At 41.4% G+C, this 13,218-nt stretch overlaps 1 protein-coding gene across 1 annotated transcript in view; it reads left to right on the top strand.

Annotated features, from left to right (window-relative positions):
• The first annotated feature begins 403 nt into the window (after positions 1-403).
• LOC146064021 (transcription factor E2-alpha-like) overlaps positions 404-13,218 on the top strand; it is a 158,754-nt gene continuing 145,939 nt past the window's right edge. The window contains exons 1-3 of the mRNA XM_083177032.1: positions 404-532; positions 1,031-1,287; positions 5,932-6,031. Coding sequence (XP_083033158.1) covers positions 5,954-6,031 — 78 coding nt within the window. The 5' untranslated portion in view covers positions 404-532; positions 1,031-1,287; positions 5,932-5,953. The remainder of the gene's footprint in view (positions 533-1,030; positions 1,288-5,931; positions 6,032-13,218) is intronic.

Below are 13,218 nucleotides of genomic sequence, written 5' to 3'. Positions count from 1 at the left end.
CAACAAAAGTAAAACAACTGCTACGCAATGTCATCTGCTACCCGCTTAACAAGTATATACATTTATCCATCAACTTCCCAAACGAAACTATATACACATATACTAACACACACACAACGGTTGCGTAACAGTCACATAACTTGACTGACTTCAGTGCGAGATAAATTTCAGACGGCAGGAAACTACAACCACAGAATTTAATTTTCACATCAATGTGGCCTGAACCGCCCGCCTCACAACAGAGAGCGCTCTTGTGTAGTGTGGACGACAACTAAAAGCGCTACGAAGCGTAATCTGCTGCCCACTGCGATTAGCCAGTTCGGCTGTCAGTCATTCTTTCCTGCTCTCAGGATTTGATTAAACTGTAAGGGGGCGGTTATGTTCTCGCACACGCACAGTGAGTAGGACACCTCCGCGATTCAGGTTACTTGTATCCCTACGCTTGAGGCGGGAGGAGAAGTAGTCCCTAGCTCCCGCCCTCTGGTGTCTTGGGGTGGTCGAAGGGGGGGGAATACGCGGACGTAGAAGAAGAGTGAGTATCGCCGCTGCTGCTGGGGTGATTGTTTCAACGCATATAATACAGATGTACAAGTTTGGGGTGGGGGAATTCTATAATTTAGGGGAGTGTAAGGCAAAGCGGCCAAAGACAAAGTCAGCCAGTGTGTATGAAGCACGTAATAATGTGTATGTGTGCGCGCTATATACTTCTTATGCTGCGGCCGGTAATAAGCTCTGCCCCGTGGTTTGGCTTTATGTAAGCGCAGTATTGTGGGGGACACCGGGCAAGCACCGTGAGAAGGGGATGATGATGATGATGATGTTGTTGTTGTTTCTGCTACTGATGTAGGGAATGGCCTGCGAAGATGAGCTGTGGGTTTATAGCAGCGGCCTGGAAATAGAGGGGAGTCTAATGAAGGGGGTTGGGGGAGGGGTGAGCTTTATAGAGAGGGGGAGGTGTGGATTTCTTCCTTTTTTTTTTTTTTCCCCTCCCTCCCCCCTTTCTCACTCCCTCTCTCTCGTTACATTGTAGCACTGGAACTAGTTACAGTTGCTGTTTCTCAGTCAAGACCACAGACATCTGCACCCCACAAAAAAAATAATAAAAAAAAATCTGTCCAGCCTGGAGGGGGGAGGCACTGGAGGGACCCCCGAATTTCTAGCAACTCCGTCTCTGCACCTTTGTTTTTCCTGGAAATACACTCTCCCTGCTTCTTCTTGGGGACTGAATTATTCATTACAAGCTCCATGAAATCCTGAAATCCTTCTGGATGTTGACTTTCTAAAGAGGTGAATATCTATCTTCTCTCTGCTTGTAAACTGGCTTTGTTTTTAATCTGACAAGATCTAATCTATAAAGGTACATTTTAGGCCATCCTTATTGTACATGTCTGTTTTCAGAAAGTGTCCCTCCTGTAATTCATTTAATGATTCCGTTTTATGCTGCTAGATACTTTATTTTTCTGTTGTACTCTTAAGTTACTTTTTGCCTCATGAAGTATGTGATATACCACTGCTAATGTACCATAAACATTACTTCTATTCTGCTTTGGGCCTCAGTAAATTGATTAAAATTGTTTGTGTATTCTCTTTTGTCTATGAAACCTATAAAAGCTACTTAATGTTGATATCAATTATACAGTATTTGTTTATTTCCCAAAAGGTTTACAATTTTTGTATATGTTACAATGTCTACTGCTTTGTCTCTTTAAACCTTTTGTGCTTCAGTTCTCTAATGTAGTCTTTTTTTCAGTTTACATCAATTGAGTATTTTTCAACATAAACTTTATAAAGTAAGATTGAAGTTGAGAAACCTTTATCAAAATTAGTGTTAACTTTTTTTATAAAAAAAAAAAACTTAAAGTTTTGAGTGTAACAGTTCATCAATTTGAGCCCTTTGCAGAGTTCATATATTTATGTTTTAAAATATTTTTTGTTCTAATTATGATTATTTACATTTTTTTTTTTTAATTATTCAAACAAATCCTTTTTTCCTAAATAGCCTATTTGTAAAAGGCAATACGTTTTAATACACACAAACTTAAATATGTTTTTGTATTGTGGGTTGTGCTTTTCTAGGGACGCATGGCAGGGGTGTAATGGTGGATGAGAACCTTTTGTCCATAAGGAATTGGTTCTTCCTGAGTGAGTTTGGCAGGCTCAGTTTGTTGAAGGAGGGGAGGGATGAGAGGGAGGTGGTGGTTGTGGAGAGGAGGGGGTGTCTTTCTCTGAGCTACAGAAACATCTGCTATGTGTTAACTGGGTAGAAGAGAGACTTTAAGCATTCAGCAGAGGAGAAAAAATAAACTTCTGTGAATGATTTAAAAAGTTTTTTAAATGAAAGGGGAAAAAAACATCAAAGGCTATACGTTGGACTTAACTGTTTCAATATAGCAGATGCATCAGGATATTCGGTTAACAAGTGTTCTCCGAATACACCATCCTTGGAAAAATCAACAAACAAAATGTCCGTTTCAATGCCTAACCTGCACACAAAATACTGTAGTGAGTTGCTTTACTCACCACATATGGTGGATACACGTATTTTTCTTAAGTGTAACCTTGAAAGCAAACATTGGTACCATAAAACTTCTTTTCTAGAGGAGACCTTCTCATATATTTTTTTTCTCTACTACTGTGAAATATATTTACACATACCTGTATATGATTCATTGTATGCATAGATATATAATGAGGAGTCCTATACAGGTATGTAGTTGCCTTTACATGTGATGGGTTTGTATGTAATGGCCTTTTTTCAGTTGAAGCATGGCTCCATTGCAGTAAAATACAGGCTCACTCATGGTCTGTCTTTATTGACATGCACTTTTATTAAGAATGTCTTTGTGCATCAGCACTTAAATATTATCCAAGGACAAACTGATGATTGAAAGATGACATCAAAAGGTTCAGCACTTTGAAGGAGAGGAATGGATGACCAATTTAAACTTAGAGCTATGTGCCTTATAGAATTTTCTTATTCTGTTAGTTTGATTTTGTAAATATCTGCCTTCTGATTTTTTAATTTAAATGGTACAGTGTAGATCTCTTTCATTTGGCAGTAAGTAAGCACTGCTGGATTTTCCCGGAAACTGCTAAAATAGCTATGTTTGTAGGTAAATATTTGATCTGTAGGAAGCAGTTGCTGGTTTGCATGGCCATCTACTGTAGTACTTATTTCTCTGGATCTTAAAGACAAACTAGTAGACTGCATCCTGTCAAATTTTGAATGCTCCTACAGTCCAAATAGGTGTTACAGTTTGTGCACATTTTTTATTTTATAATCTTTCTCATACAATAAAGACAACAGGCTATGCATCAGAAAGATGCATAGCCTGTTGTCTTTATTGTATGAGAAAGAGACATAATGGTGCAATAGTAAAAGCATGAATTGACTATTTAGGCACTAACATTTAAAGCAGCTATTGCAAAGTTGAGTTGGCTCTTCCTTTTAAGTTATTGCACTGGTAGGTCTCTGATAGATAGATTTTATATATATATTATTATTATTTATTTATATATATATATATATATATATATATATATATATATATATATATATATATAATATATATTTTATTTTTTGTGTGCTAACAGGCAAATTTCCCCTTGCACATCTATACAATGCAATACTGGTGGCACATTGGTTACATGTAATTGCACATCTGTACACACTTTTTTTTTTTTTCAGATTTTGTTTAGTAGATGTAGTTTATTCTAAATCTATTTTAAAGTTACAGAAGAATCCAAGTTATTAGCATCACCAAAACGATCTCCCATTGAGGCAAGACCTTATGCCACAAATCTTCTAAATTATTACAATGGTATGACACCAAAACTCTTTTGGCAAGATACATTTTAGATCTGATTAACAAAAAAATGAGGGAAATTCAATTATCCGCTGTAGATAACTGTGGGCTAATTGACCCCCCAGTGCTATTCAATTGGCAGTCATCAGGGTGGAGGGTAGAGCTGACACAAACAAAAATCACTGATAACACGGGTTGATGTCACCAAATTAACGTAAAAATCTGCAAACTTTTCACGGTTTTTCTGTGTTACACTCGCTAACAGTGTTAACGACGATAAAGATGGTACTTTAACAAGGCTGATAGGGGAATTCTGAAGTGTAATGTTAAAGCCTGAGGCCACCTCCTATTTTCACCTGTGTAATTTATGCCAGGTAATTGAATTCCCCTTAAAGTGTTTATGGCTTAATGATCTACAAAAGTGTTTTATCCTTGATAATTTACACCGTATGATACAATATGCTTTTTTTAAGGACTCAAATATGGACCATATTGGTAACATTCTCAGATGAATATGAAATTCACAAAATCATGCAGTGAAAAACGTGGATATTACTTGTTTAAAGCATCTTTAGTGTAGAGTCCATCAAGTTATGTATTATTTTATAAATGTTGGTATTGCAATATCTACAGTGCTCCTGTGCAATTTCTTACACTATATTTATTTTGATAATTTTAATCAGTTTGTTGATTTTATAAGGAGGAGGTTTATTTATTCGTATCTTGTGCCACCAGTTGTCTCTTTATATAGTCCTGGACATCTTGGGGTTCAGAATTGGGGGAACATAGCAGTACTAGAATTTTAAAATAAGAAGGGACACAATTTAGAACTAGAAATTTGGGTGCACTTTTTTTTTTCATATACTTTTTCATCTACTTTGCTTCTCCATGGGGAAAAAGGGCAAACCTAATAAAGTACATTCATTCACAACCGTTTATATTTTGAAATGACAGCTGCTCCTCCATTTATTTACCTAAATGATAGCTTGCTTTTGGTGCTAAAAAAAAGGTTCTAAATAAGTAGAATCTGGTAGCGTATGGGCAGCATCCCATCTTTAATAGAACTTGCATTATAGTAAACTTACCCCACAGTTGGAGTAATCAACTCTGATTTTTCTCATTGGTAAAATTTACTATAGGACAGTATTCAATTGTTATGTTGCGCCCAATCTTCCTTCTAATTTATCATGGATGCTATGGTTGGGGTAACCTGACCAAATGAATGGGAACAATATGAAAGTCCTGTTTAAATGGGTGACTTTTCACATATTGTAGCTCCTCACACCCGGGGCTATTGAGCAGAAATAGCGCGTATGTCACCAGAAGCTATTGAACAGAGGGCTCGCTCGGGTGTCTGGAGGAGGGAAAACACTAAAGTGTGATATCGTTGGAACTGAATTAATTATGCATCCTTTATTTAAGAATTTTTAATTAAGGATCCCTGTGTATTGTTACTTAAGACACTGAATGCATCAGGATTAATATACTTTTTTTTTTTTTCTTCTTCTTTTTGAAAACTGGCTAGAGTAAAAGGTAGACAAAATAAGGGCTTTAAGGGTGGCTGAGTACACTACTGGGGGAAACAGTATATGTGGGATTGGGTTTGTTGAGGGAGAGCGAGTTTGAATAAATTTAGCAGATGTGGGAAGTAGAACAGAACTTTGAAATGTTTCTGTGCTACCCTCCCCCACATCCTGAAATTGTATTTTTTTGTGTTCTCTTTTGAAGTGGGTCACCTGTAGGTGGGGATAGTGGGTGAGCCATTTGGGCAGAATAGCTCCCCCTCTGTTGCTGTCACATTTTATGGAACACAGATTTTGCATGTTAAGTGGTGCATTCCCAGTTTGTGGTATGGTTACAGTTAAGATTGTTCCTGGTGACTCATTGTATATATCTTTCTCACACATGCACAAATACAGAGCCAATCACAAGGTAGCAGACTAGCTTTCAAAACATTTGCTTCGAGCATGCTTTCTAGTAAAGGATATATTTTATCTGAGTTATTTTCTTTAGTTTATATATGTAACTCTTTTCAATTCTTTTATAATAAGGATCATATTCATATGTTTTTATGATTATTTGCATATATATATATATTTTTAATAATTTATTTTTTTCATCTTAGGTTAGACTATTTGTAAAACTGGATGAGTATGAATCCGCAACAGAGAATGGCAGCCGTAGGCACAGACAAGGAGTTAAGTGACCTCCTGGATTTTAGTATGGTAAGCAACCACAAATGAGACACCCCCCCCCCCCTTTTTTTTTTTCCTTAAATCAATATATAACAGTTAGGGCCCCCATGCACTATGCAGTTCGGATGAATCAGGCTGTTAAATCGGCCCAAATTGCACTTGAAGACATCCCCTCCGACCCAATGCGCGGTCCCGTCAGACCGGATCGGAGTCGGGAGGTTGGATGGTAAGATTTGCTAAATCTTATGTGCAGCCCGGAGCCGTGCGGGGGATGCCGGGCGGAGGGAGCAGGGCAGGCGAGGAAGCTGTTGCCCTCAGACTCAGTGCCAGCGGGAGCAGGGCGTCAGGCAGGAGAAGACTCTGGCTGCCGGGCAGTGGCGGGAGGAGCAGAGCACTTGAAAAAAAAAAAGCCCATACAGATGAAGGGGAAGCCATTGATTGGCTCCCTATTCATCTGCTTCCTCGCCTGCCCGGCTCCCTATGCCGCCTCCCCCTGTTCCCTCCACTCAGCTCTCTTAGCCAGCATCCCCCGCCTGCTGCCGTCCCCTGCATGGCTTCCTTCCCTGCCTGGCTCTCCACAACAGCTCCTCTCCACCCTGCCAGTCTCAAGGCTCCCTCCTCCTGCAGCTACCCGGGGACTGCATATGATAAATCCATGCGATTTATCATATGCAAAACTTGGCACATCAAGTGCTTAATCGTGTGTCTCCCTCCTGGGGAGCTACAGGGGAAATCAGGTCAGACTTCTCCCTAGGACAAGTCGGACTAATGTATGGGGGGCCTTTAGTAACAATTATGTTTGGAGTGTTAAAGTATTTTGTATTGTCTGACTTTTGTTAAGTACACTATGCGATTTGGGCCTGATTTTACCAGATTCCGGTGGGTTGGGATTCAGGGGAGCTCAGCGGATATCAGGCCGAGTTATCCTTGGGACAAGTCAACCTAATGTAAGGGGGCCTTTAAGCTTGCTGACACTGTGACAGTCAAAGGCAGGCAATCTCTAATAACTGTACACCACTGGGATCTTCTATTCAATTTGATACATGCTAATGAAACCACTCTCTCTAATTTCATGCAATGTTCAATGACTTTCTGTTGCTGTAATCAGTTATTTAGATGCTTTGATGTTGTGGTGCAGGGGTGGCCAACCTGAGGCTCTTGAGCCACATGCGGCTCTCCCCCTGTTAAAGTGTGGCTCCTGCTCCCACTCAGCTGCCCACCGTCCATCCCAGTCCCCCATCTCTCCATTACCCGCTGCTGGTTCCCTTCTCCCTCTGAGGGGAGGAGAGTGAGCATCGCTCATCTCTCCTACCCCTCACTGTGCATCCTTGTGACTAGGCCGTCCGCCAAGCAGAACTCGCGGGCCGGCAGCCAATCAGGAGCCGGCCTGCGAGCTTTGATTGGTGGACGGCCCAGTCACAGTGAGGGGGGAAGGAGACCCGTGGTGTGCTGTGCTCTCCTCCCCTCAGCGACATTATAGGACTGCAGGGAGATGCCAAACTGTCCTCTCCCCGCCCGGCAGCAGCAGCAACAACAACGGTGAGTGCTGCTGCTGGGAAATTAGCACTGTGGGGGCATAGCAGTTTTTGGCACTGTGGGGGCATAGCAGTTTTTGGCACTGTGGGGGCATAGCAGTTTTTGGCACTGTGGGGGCATAGCAGTTTGTGGCACTGTGGGGGCATAGCAGTTTGTGGCACTGTGGGGGCATACCAGCTTTCTGGCATCGTGGGAGCATATGTGTATCTTTCACTATTGGGGGCATATGTATATATGGCACTGCACTATTGGAGGCATATGTGTATCACACCCACCCAAGGGGTCCAAATAGACCATGCCCCTTTTTTTGGCAGGCATGCCTTCGCCGCGCGCATGTTGGTGGCTCTTTAGCTTGACTACAGATATTTTTTGGCTCTTTACCTCTGACCGGTTGGCCACCCCTGTTGTGGTGTATACTTGTGATTTAGAATTGAAGAACAGTATTATCCTTTTTATTGTATAGTGTGTGTGTGTGTGTCAAAGTACCTAACTAGGCTTTTTTTTTCCAGTTCCAAATAGTTTTTGCCATTATATCCAAAACGATACTGTATTATTAAATTTACTTGTGACTTATCTATTTAATAAAAAAATAGTAAGCAACACATGGGTCACTTTTGTTATTTTGCTTGCAGCTGTGCAGCAATTTAATTTATGCATTGCTTGGGCATGAGTGATGTACACATTTCTACTCCCGCAGTGATTTATGGTTTGGGTACACAAATGGTAGTTTGGGCACACTAATCAGCACTGTAGTTTAATGTTGTATGTGACTAAGCCTGGTCTATTTTGGTGTGACAAGCTTGATAATAAATTGGGTGTCCCGGAACAATTTGATTGCCCAGCCAGACACCCATTAATTAACAGTGCCCACCAAAACAATTGAAACCCCCCCCCCTTATATATTTGTATTTTTTACAGTAAAGGACAATTAAGTAGTAAACCAAAAATGTTAAAAGCAAAACAATTCTGCGTGGGAAGTTAACTGACATTGTTATAGTATCTTACCAGTTGATGTAAAATTATGAAGCAGAATAAAGTAACAAAGCATTACAAAATCAAATTTGGTTTGTAGAAATCGGTCATTCTTTTTAAATATATAAAAAAGTGGCGTTTCTTGCGTGCGAGGAAGGCCATATCAACTGACTTAAGTTTGCAAAAATAAATAAACCCCACTAACGGCCCTTTTTCATATTGTTCCTCGGACCTGGGATACTGCCAGGTTGCTAACATAACGAGCCTGGTGAAGGTGTAGAATGAAATCACCAAACCTCTTAACCAGGTTTGAGCAGCCTGGCAATTCGACACGGGTTATAAGAAGGGTTCAACCTAATTTGTCCTCGGTAAAATGGGTGACCCATGTTTAATGTGAATGCACTGGAGCTGGTTGGACTTAGGATCGCAATTTAAGTTCCAACCTGTGTTTGCGATTTGAAAGGGGTATAAGAACCATTAGTCTGTTTGCATAGCTGTAGCAACAGGTGAAAATATATTTCAACGTAATTGAAGTACATTTTTCTAAGTGACAGACTTTAAGAAAAACCGACCTCTTTTGCAAATAATAGTAGAACATTCTATGTTGGCCCATATTCAATGCAGCCAGCAAAAGGGTTAAACGGCGGGGATCGCCGAAAACAAGTGACCCTCGCTGTTGATCCCCCGCGTCGAGTGCTCACCCTATTCAATGTTTGGGCGGAACCCTCGCTGTCAGATGGTTCGTGGCTGATGCAGGGAGCCCACTGCATTTAGCTGCGAGTCCCGCTGTTTTAGCGGCCGCACACGGCATTTCTCCATCCCTGCAAAAACCCAACAAGGTGGAAACTGCGTGTGCGGCCGCTAAAACAGCGGGACTCGCAGCTAAATGCAGTGGGCTCCCTGCATCAGCCACGAACCATCAGTTGAATACTGACCGTGCAAACTGTGACAGCGAGCAGTCGGCACTGCTTGCTGTCACAGCTTGCAAAAGTCATTGAATATACGGTACTTCTTTACTTTCACGGCGCCACTAGATTAGGACAGATAGGATATCGCGGTCATCGCGGGCATTGAATGCACAAAAAAATCGGGTGCAACGCGATGCCCGCGATTTCCCATAGGGACCAATGTTAAATTTCTCAATTGACACGATTTTTCTGTTCAATGCCTCAATTGACACGATTTTTCCATAGGAATCAATGTTAAATGGCCCACAGAGGCCAAATAGACACCCTGAAGTGTGAAATGGCCCCCACAATTGTTAACGCCACCCCACGATCAACGTGAACCCGAAGCGTGGCGAGCGCAGCGGTACGCGTCCTCCGACCTTTTCATACCCCCACTATCCACGTCGGCGTGGAGTTGAGAATAGAATAGTGTGGCGAGCCACCGAGCCCGAACCGTGGCGAGCGGACGAGGATACCTGTGAAGCCCGCGAAGGGACGCGTTTACCTGTGAAGGTATCCGCGGGGCTCGCCATGCTTCGGGCTCGGTGGCTCGCTGCGCTCGCCACACTATTCTATTCTCAACTCCACGCCGACGTGGATAGTGGGGGTATGAAAAGGTCGGAGAACGCGTACCGCCGCCCCTCGCGGGCTCGCTGCGCTCGCCACGCTTCGGGTTCACGTTGATCGTGGGGTGGCGTTAACAATTGTGGGGGCCATTTCACACTTCAGGGTGGCTATTTGGCCTCTGTGGGCCATTTAACATTGTTTCCTATGGAAAAATCGTGTCAATTGAAGCATTGAACAGTAAAATCGGGTCAATTGAGAAATTTAACATTGGTCCCTATGGGAAATTGCGGGCATCGCGTCGCACCCGATTTTTAGTGCATTCAATGGCCGCGATGCCCGCGATTTCTAGTGGCGCCGTGAAAGTACAGAAGTACCGAATATACTTATGCCTTGGTGACTGACCTGAGGCTAGCTGACATATTCTATACCAGTGATGGCTAACCTTGACACTCCAGCTGCTTTTGAACTACACATCCCAGCATGCTCTGCTACAATTTTGCTATATGGCCATGCTAAAACTGATGCAAGGCATGCTGGGATATGTAGTTCAACAGCTGGTGTCAAGGTTAGCCATCACTGTAGCATCAAACAGGTAATGGTGCCATATAATCATCCCCCCCCCCCCCCCCCCCGAACAATGTAATATGTTAACCCTTTGAGTGCCAAGTGAATTTGTGATAATTGCCAAATAAAATTTTTTAGTCATCATATATGTGATGTTTACCTTGTATATAGGAAGTAAAGGTTTTTTTTTTTCTCTTTTCCCTGAAAACCATATATTCCAGAAAGTTTAAATTTTTTTTTTTTTGCCATAGCTAAAAGCACTACTTGGGGACATGATATGTAACTGGCACTAAATATGTGCAAGAAAATGATTGCTTGGCATTAAAATTCAGTGCCTAAGATTGTTGACAAACTTGTTTCATGTTCTGAAACTTTGTTTTATTCACAAATAAAATATATTTGTGTGTATTTCATGTGTTTGATGTGTTTATACAACATAAATGGCAGATACATCATTGAAATATAAAAATATTCTGAAATACGGAATAATCCGTTATCCAAAATTCTCTTGGTCCCAAGCATTTTGGATAAGGGATACTCAACCTGTTAATTGTATCCACATAAAACCTTTATAATAATAGTCGTCGTCCAAGTTCAACTATATGGCTCGCATTTCAAGTTGCAGATCCCTCAATTTTTTAAGCTGTGAAGAGATGTATAGACTGTAGATTGTACCTGTGTGATAAATGGTAGCCTTGCTAACAAGGAAATGGTGCCTTTTTTTTTTTATTATTTTTTTTTTTTTTTTTACAAATTTTATATTCCCACTGAGGGTTTATTAAGCATATTTTCTATTTTTACTTACAAATTAAAGTTGGGTAATCAGGATTGTTACTAAAATCTTTATCTTGGTTGAAATTTGATAGCCAGTGAGTTAAAGGCTGTGCAAGACTGTATTTTTAAAGCTGCAATCATTTACATGACTAAACCAACCAGGCTCTAGTACTCGTGCCTGATGACAAAACAATTCAATAGCTCCAGATTAGAATGGATGCGTAACCACCGCCACCCATAAAAGCAAGAGTAATTTTCATGGAATCGTGGCAAAAACTTTTTTCTTGAAAATACTGTGGTTTCTATTTTCATAATTTCCATTTAGGGGGTATGCAATCTTTTCCAGTTTTTTTGGCTAGCCAAATCACTATCAATGCCGCTATTTTCAGCTGGCATTCCGCTAATAAAGATTCTAGCTTGTTTAATCTGAATTTGCGGAAAATAGTTAAACGGACGCATTTTCGACTATAAAACTTGTGGATTTGCCGATGGGCGTGTTTTCCAACTGTGAAGATTGTTCATATTGAAAAGGTGGTATGTAAAGTCAACCGAAAATCAGCTTGAATATGAAGAAAATGCTTCTGATCTGCTGGTGAGAGTCGTTGTATTTGGCATGTGTAAATTGTGGCAATATACTCCTGCAATTACTTTCAAAAGATTTATCTGGATCTGACTGTTTTTATGTTATGGTTAGGGACTGACTTAGAAGAATGGGACTACTTCATCAGACATTGAGCTGTTAGCCAGAACACTCTTAAGGGGGATATTCAATCCTGGGCCCGACATCCGTGACACTGTCCTATTCTCGGCCGGCTCGTCTGGTAATCCACAGGTGAGATTCAATGTCCCGCCTGCCGAATGCCGAAAAGGGGGCGTGGCCATGATATGTGCCTGTGGATTGTCCAGCTGCGGCCGGAAGCTCGACAATCCATGGCCGTTATCGGTAGAACTGGCACGACTGCTTCTAAAGTCGGGCACGTTCTGCCCAGGTCTCTGTTCAATGCTGTCGGGATAGACAGCATTGAATAGGGCCCCGCAGCTATTTCTCCAGTCGGGAATAGCGGTGGGAGTTTGAATAATATTCATTTCTCTTTTTGTGTAGTATTGTACAAACCTGTTGTGTGTTGGTGTTTTTTATTTTTTTAAGAAGTTTGATTTGTGACCAACAATTTATAGCAGAAAATAGGTTTCTGGTTACATAGAGAATTTGTCCAAAAGGTGTCCATAAAAAGGGAATTGGCCTAACTGCCCAGCAGCAGTACCTTGTTCAGATTAAACCACACATGGATGCAAGTATGACCAAAAAGGAAAGCTCAAATTGTTCAACTATTCTATGACTGAATACTCAGTAAATTAGCATTTGACTGGATTTACTAGTTACACAGAATGACATGAAATGCCTGTATTGATGCAGAGGTTGATCGGGATTGGCATTGTTTCAGTTGCATGTAACTGTATATGGCCATTTATGTGTAACCGATCTGACATTATTAAGCGCACACATATATCACAGCGCTTTACAGAGCATATTCACATCAGTTCCTGACACATGTACATTCCAATTAACCTACCAGTATATTTTTGGTTTCTGAGAGGAAACCTACGCAAGCATGGGGAGAATATACGAACTCCCCACAGATAAGGCCATGGTGGGAATTGAACCCATGAACTCACTGCTAACCATTACACCGTACGTGCTGTTGAATATTGTTAGCTTGTTTGGACGTGCAGCTCTACACTGAGCCCCTGTGCTCTCCATCAGCAGTGGCCAGGGGTTTGATGTCCTGAGATATCTCTGCCCATCATCTGGAGCAGGTCTCCCGGGTCAATTTGGAGATTTAAAGATATATTCCAGGC

This window comes from Crinia signifera, chromosome 1 (genome assembly GCF_055691185.1).
Source record: "Crinia signifera chromosome 1, ASM5569118v1, whole genome shotgun sequence".
Classification (NCBI taxonomy): domain Eukaryota; kingdom Metazoa; phylum Chordata; class Amphibia; order Anura; family Myobatrachidae; genus Crinia; species Crinia signifera.
Note: the sequence above shows the minus strand (reverse complement) of the source record. Positions and strands in the feature narration are given on the sequence as shown.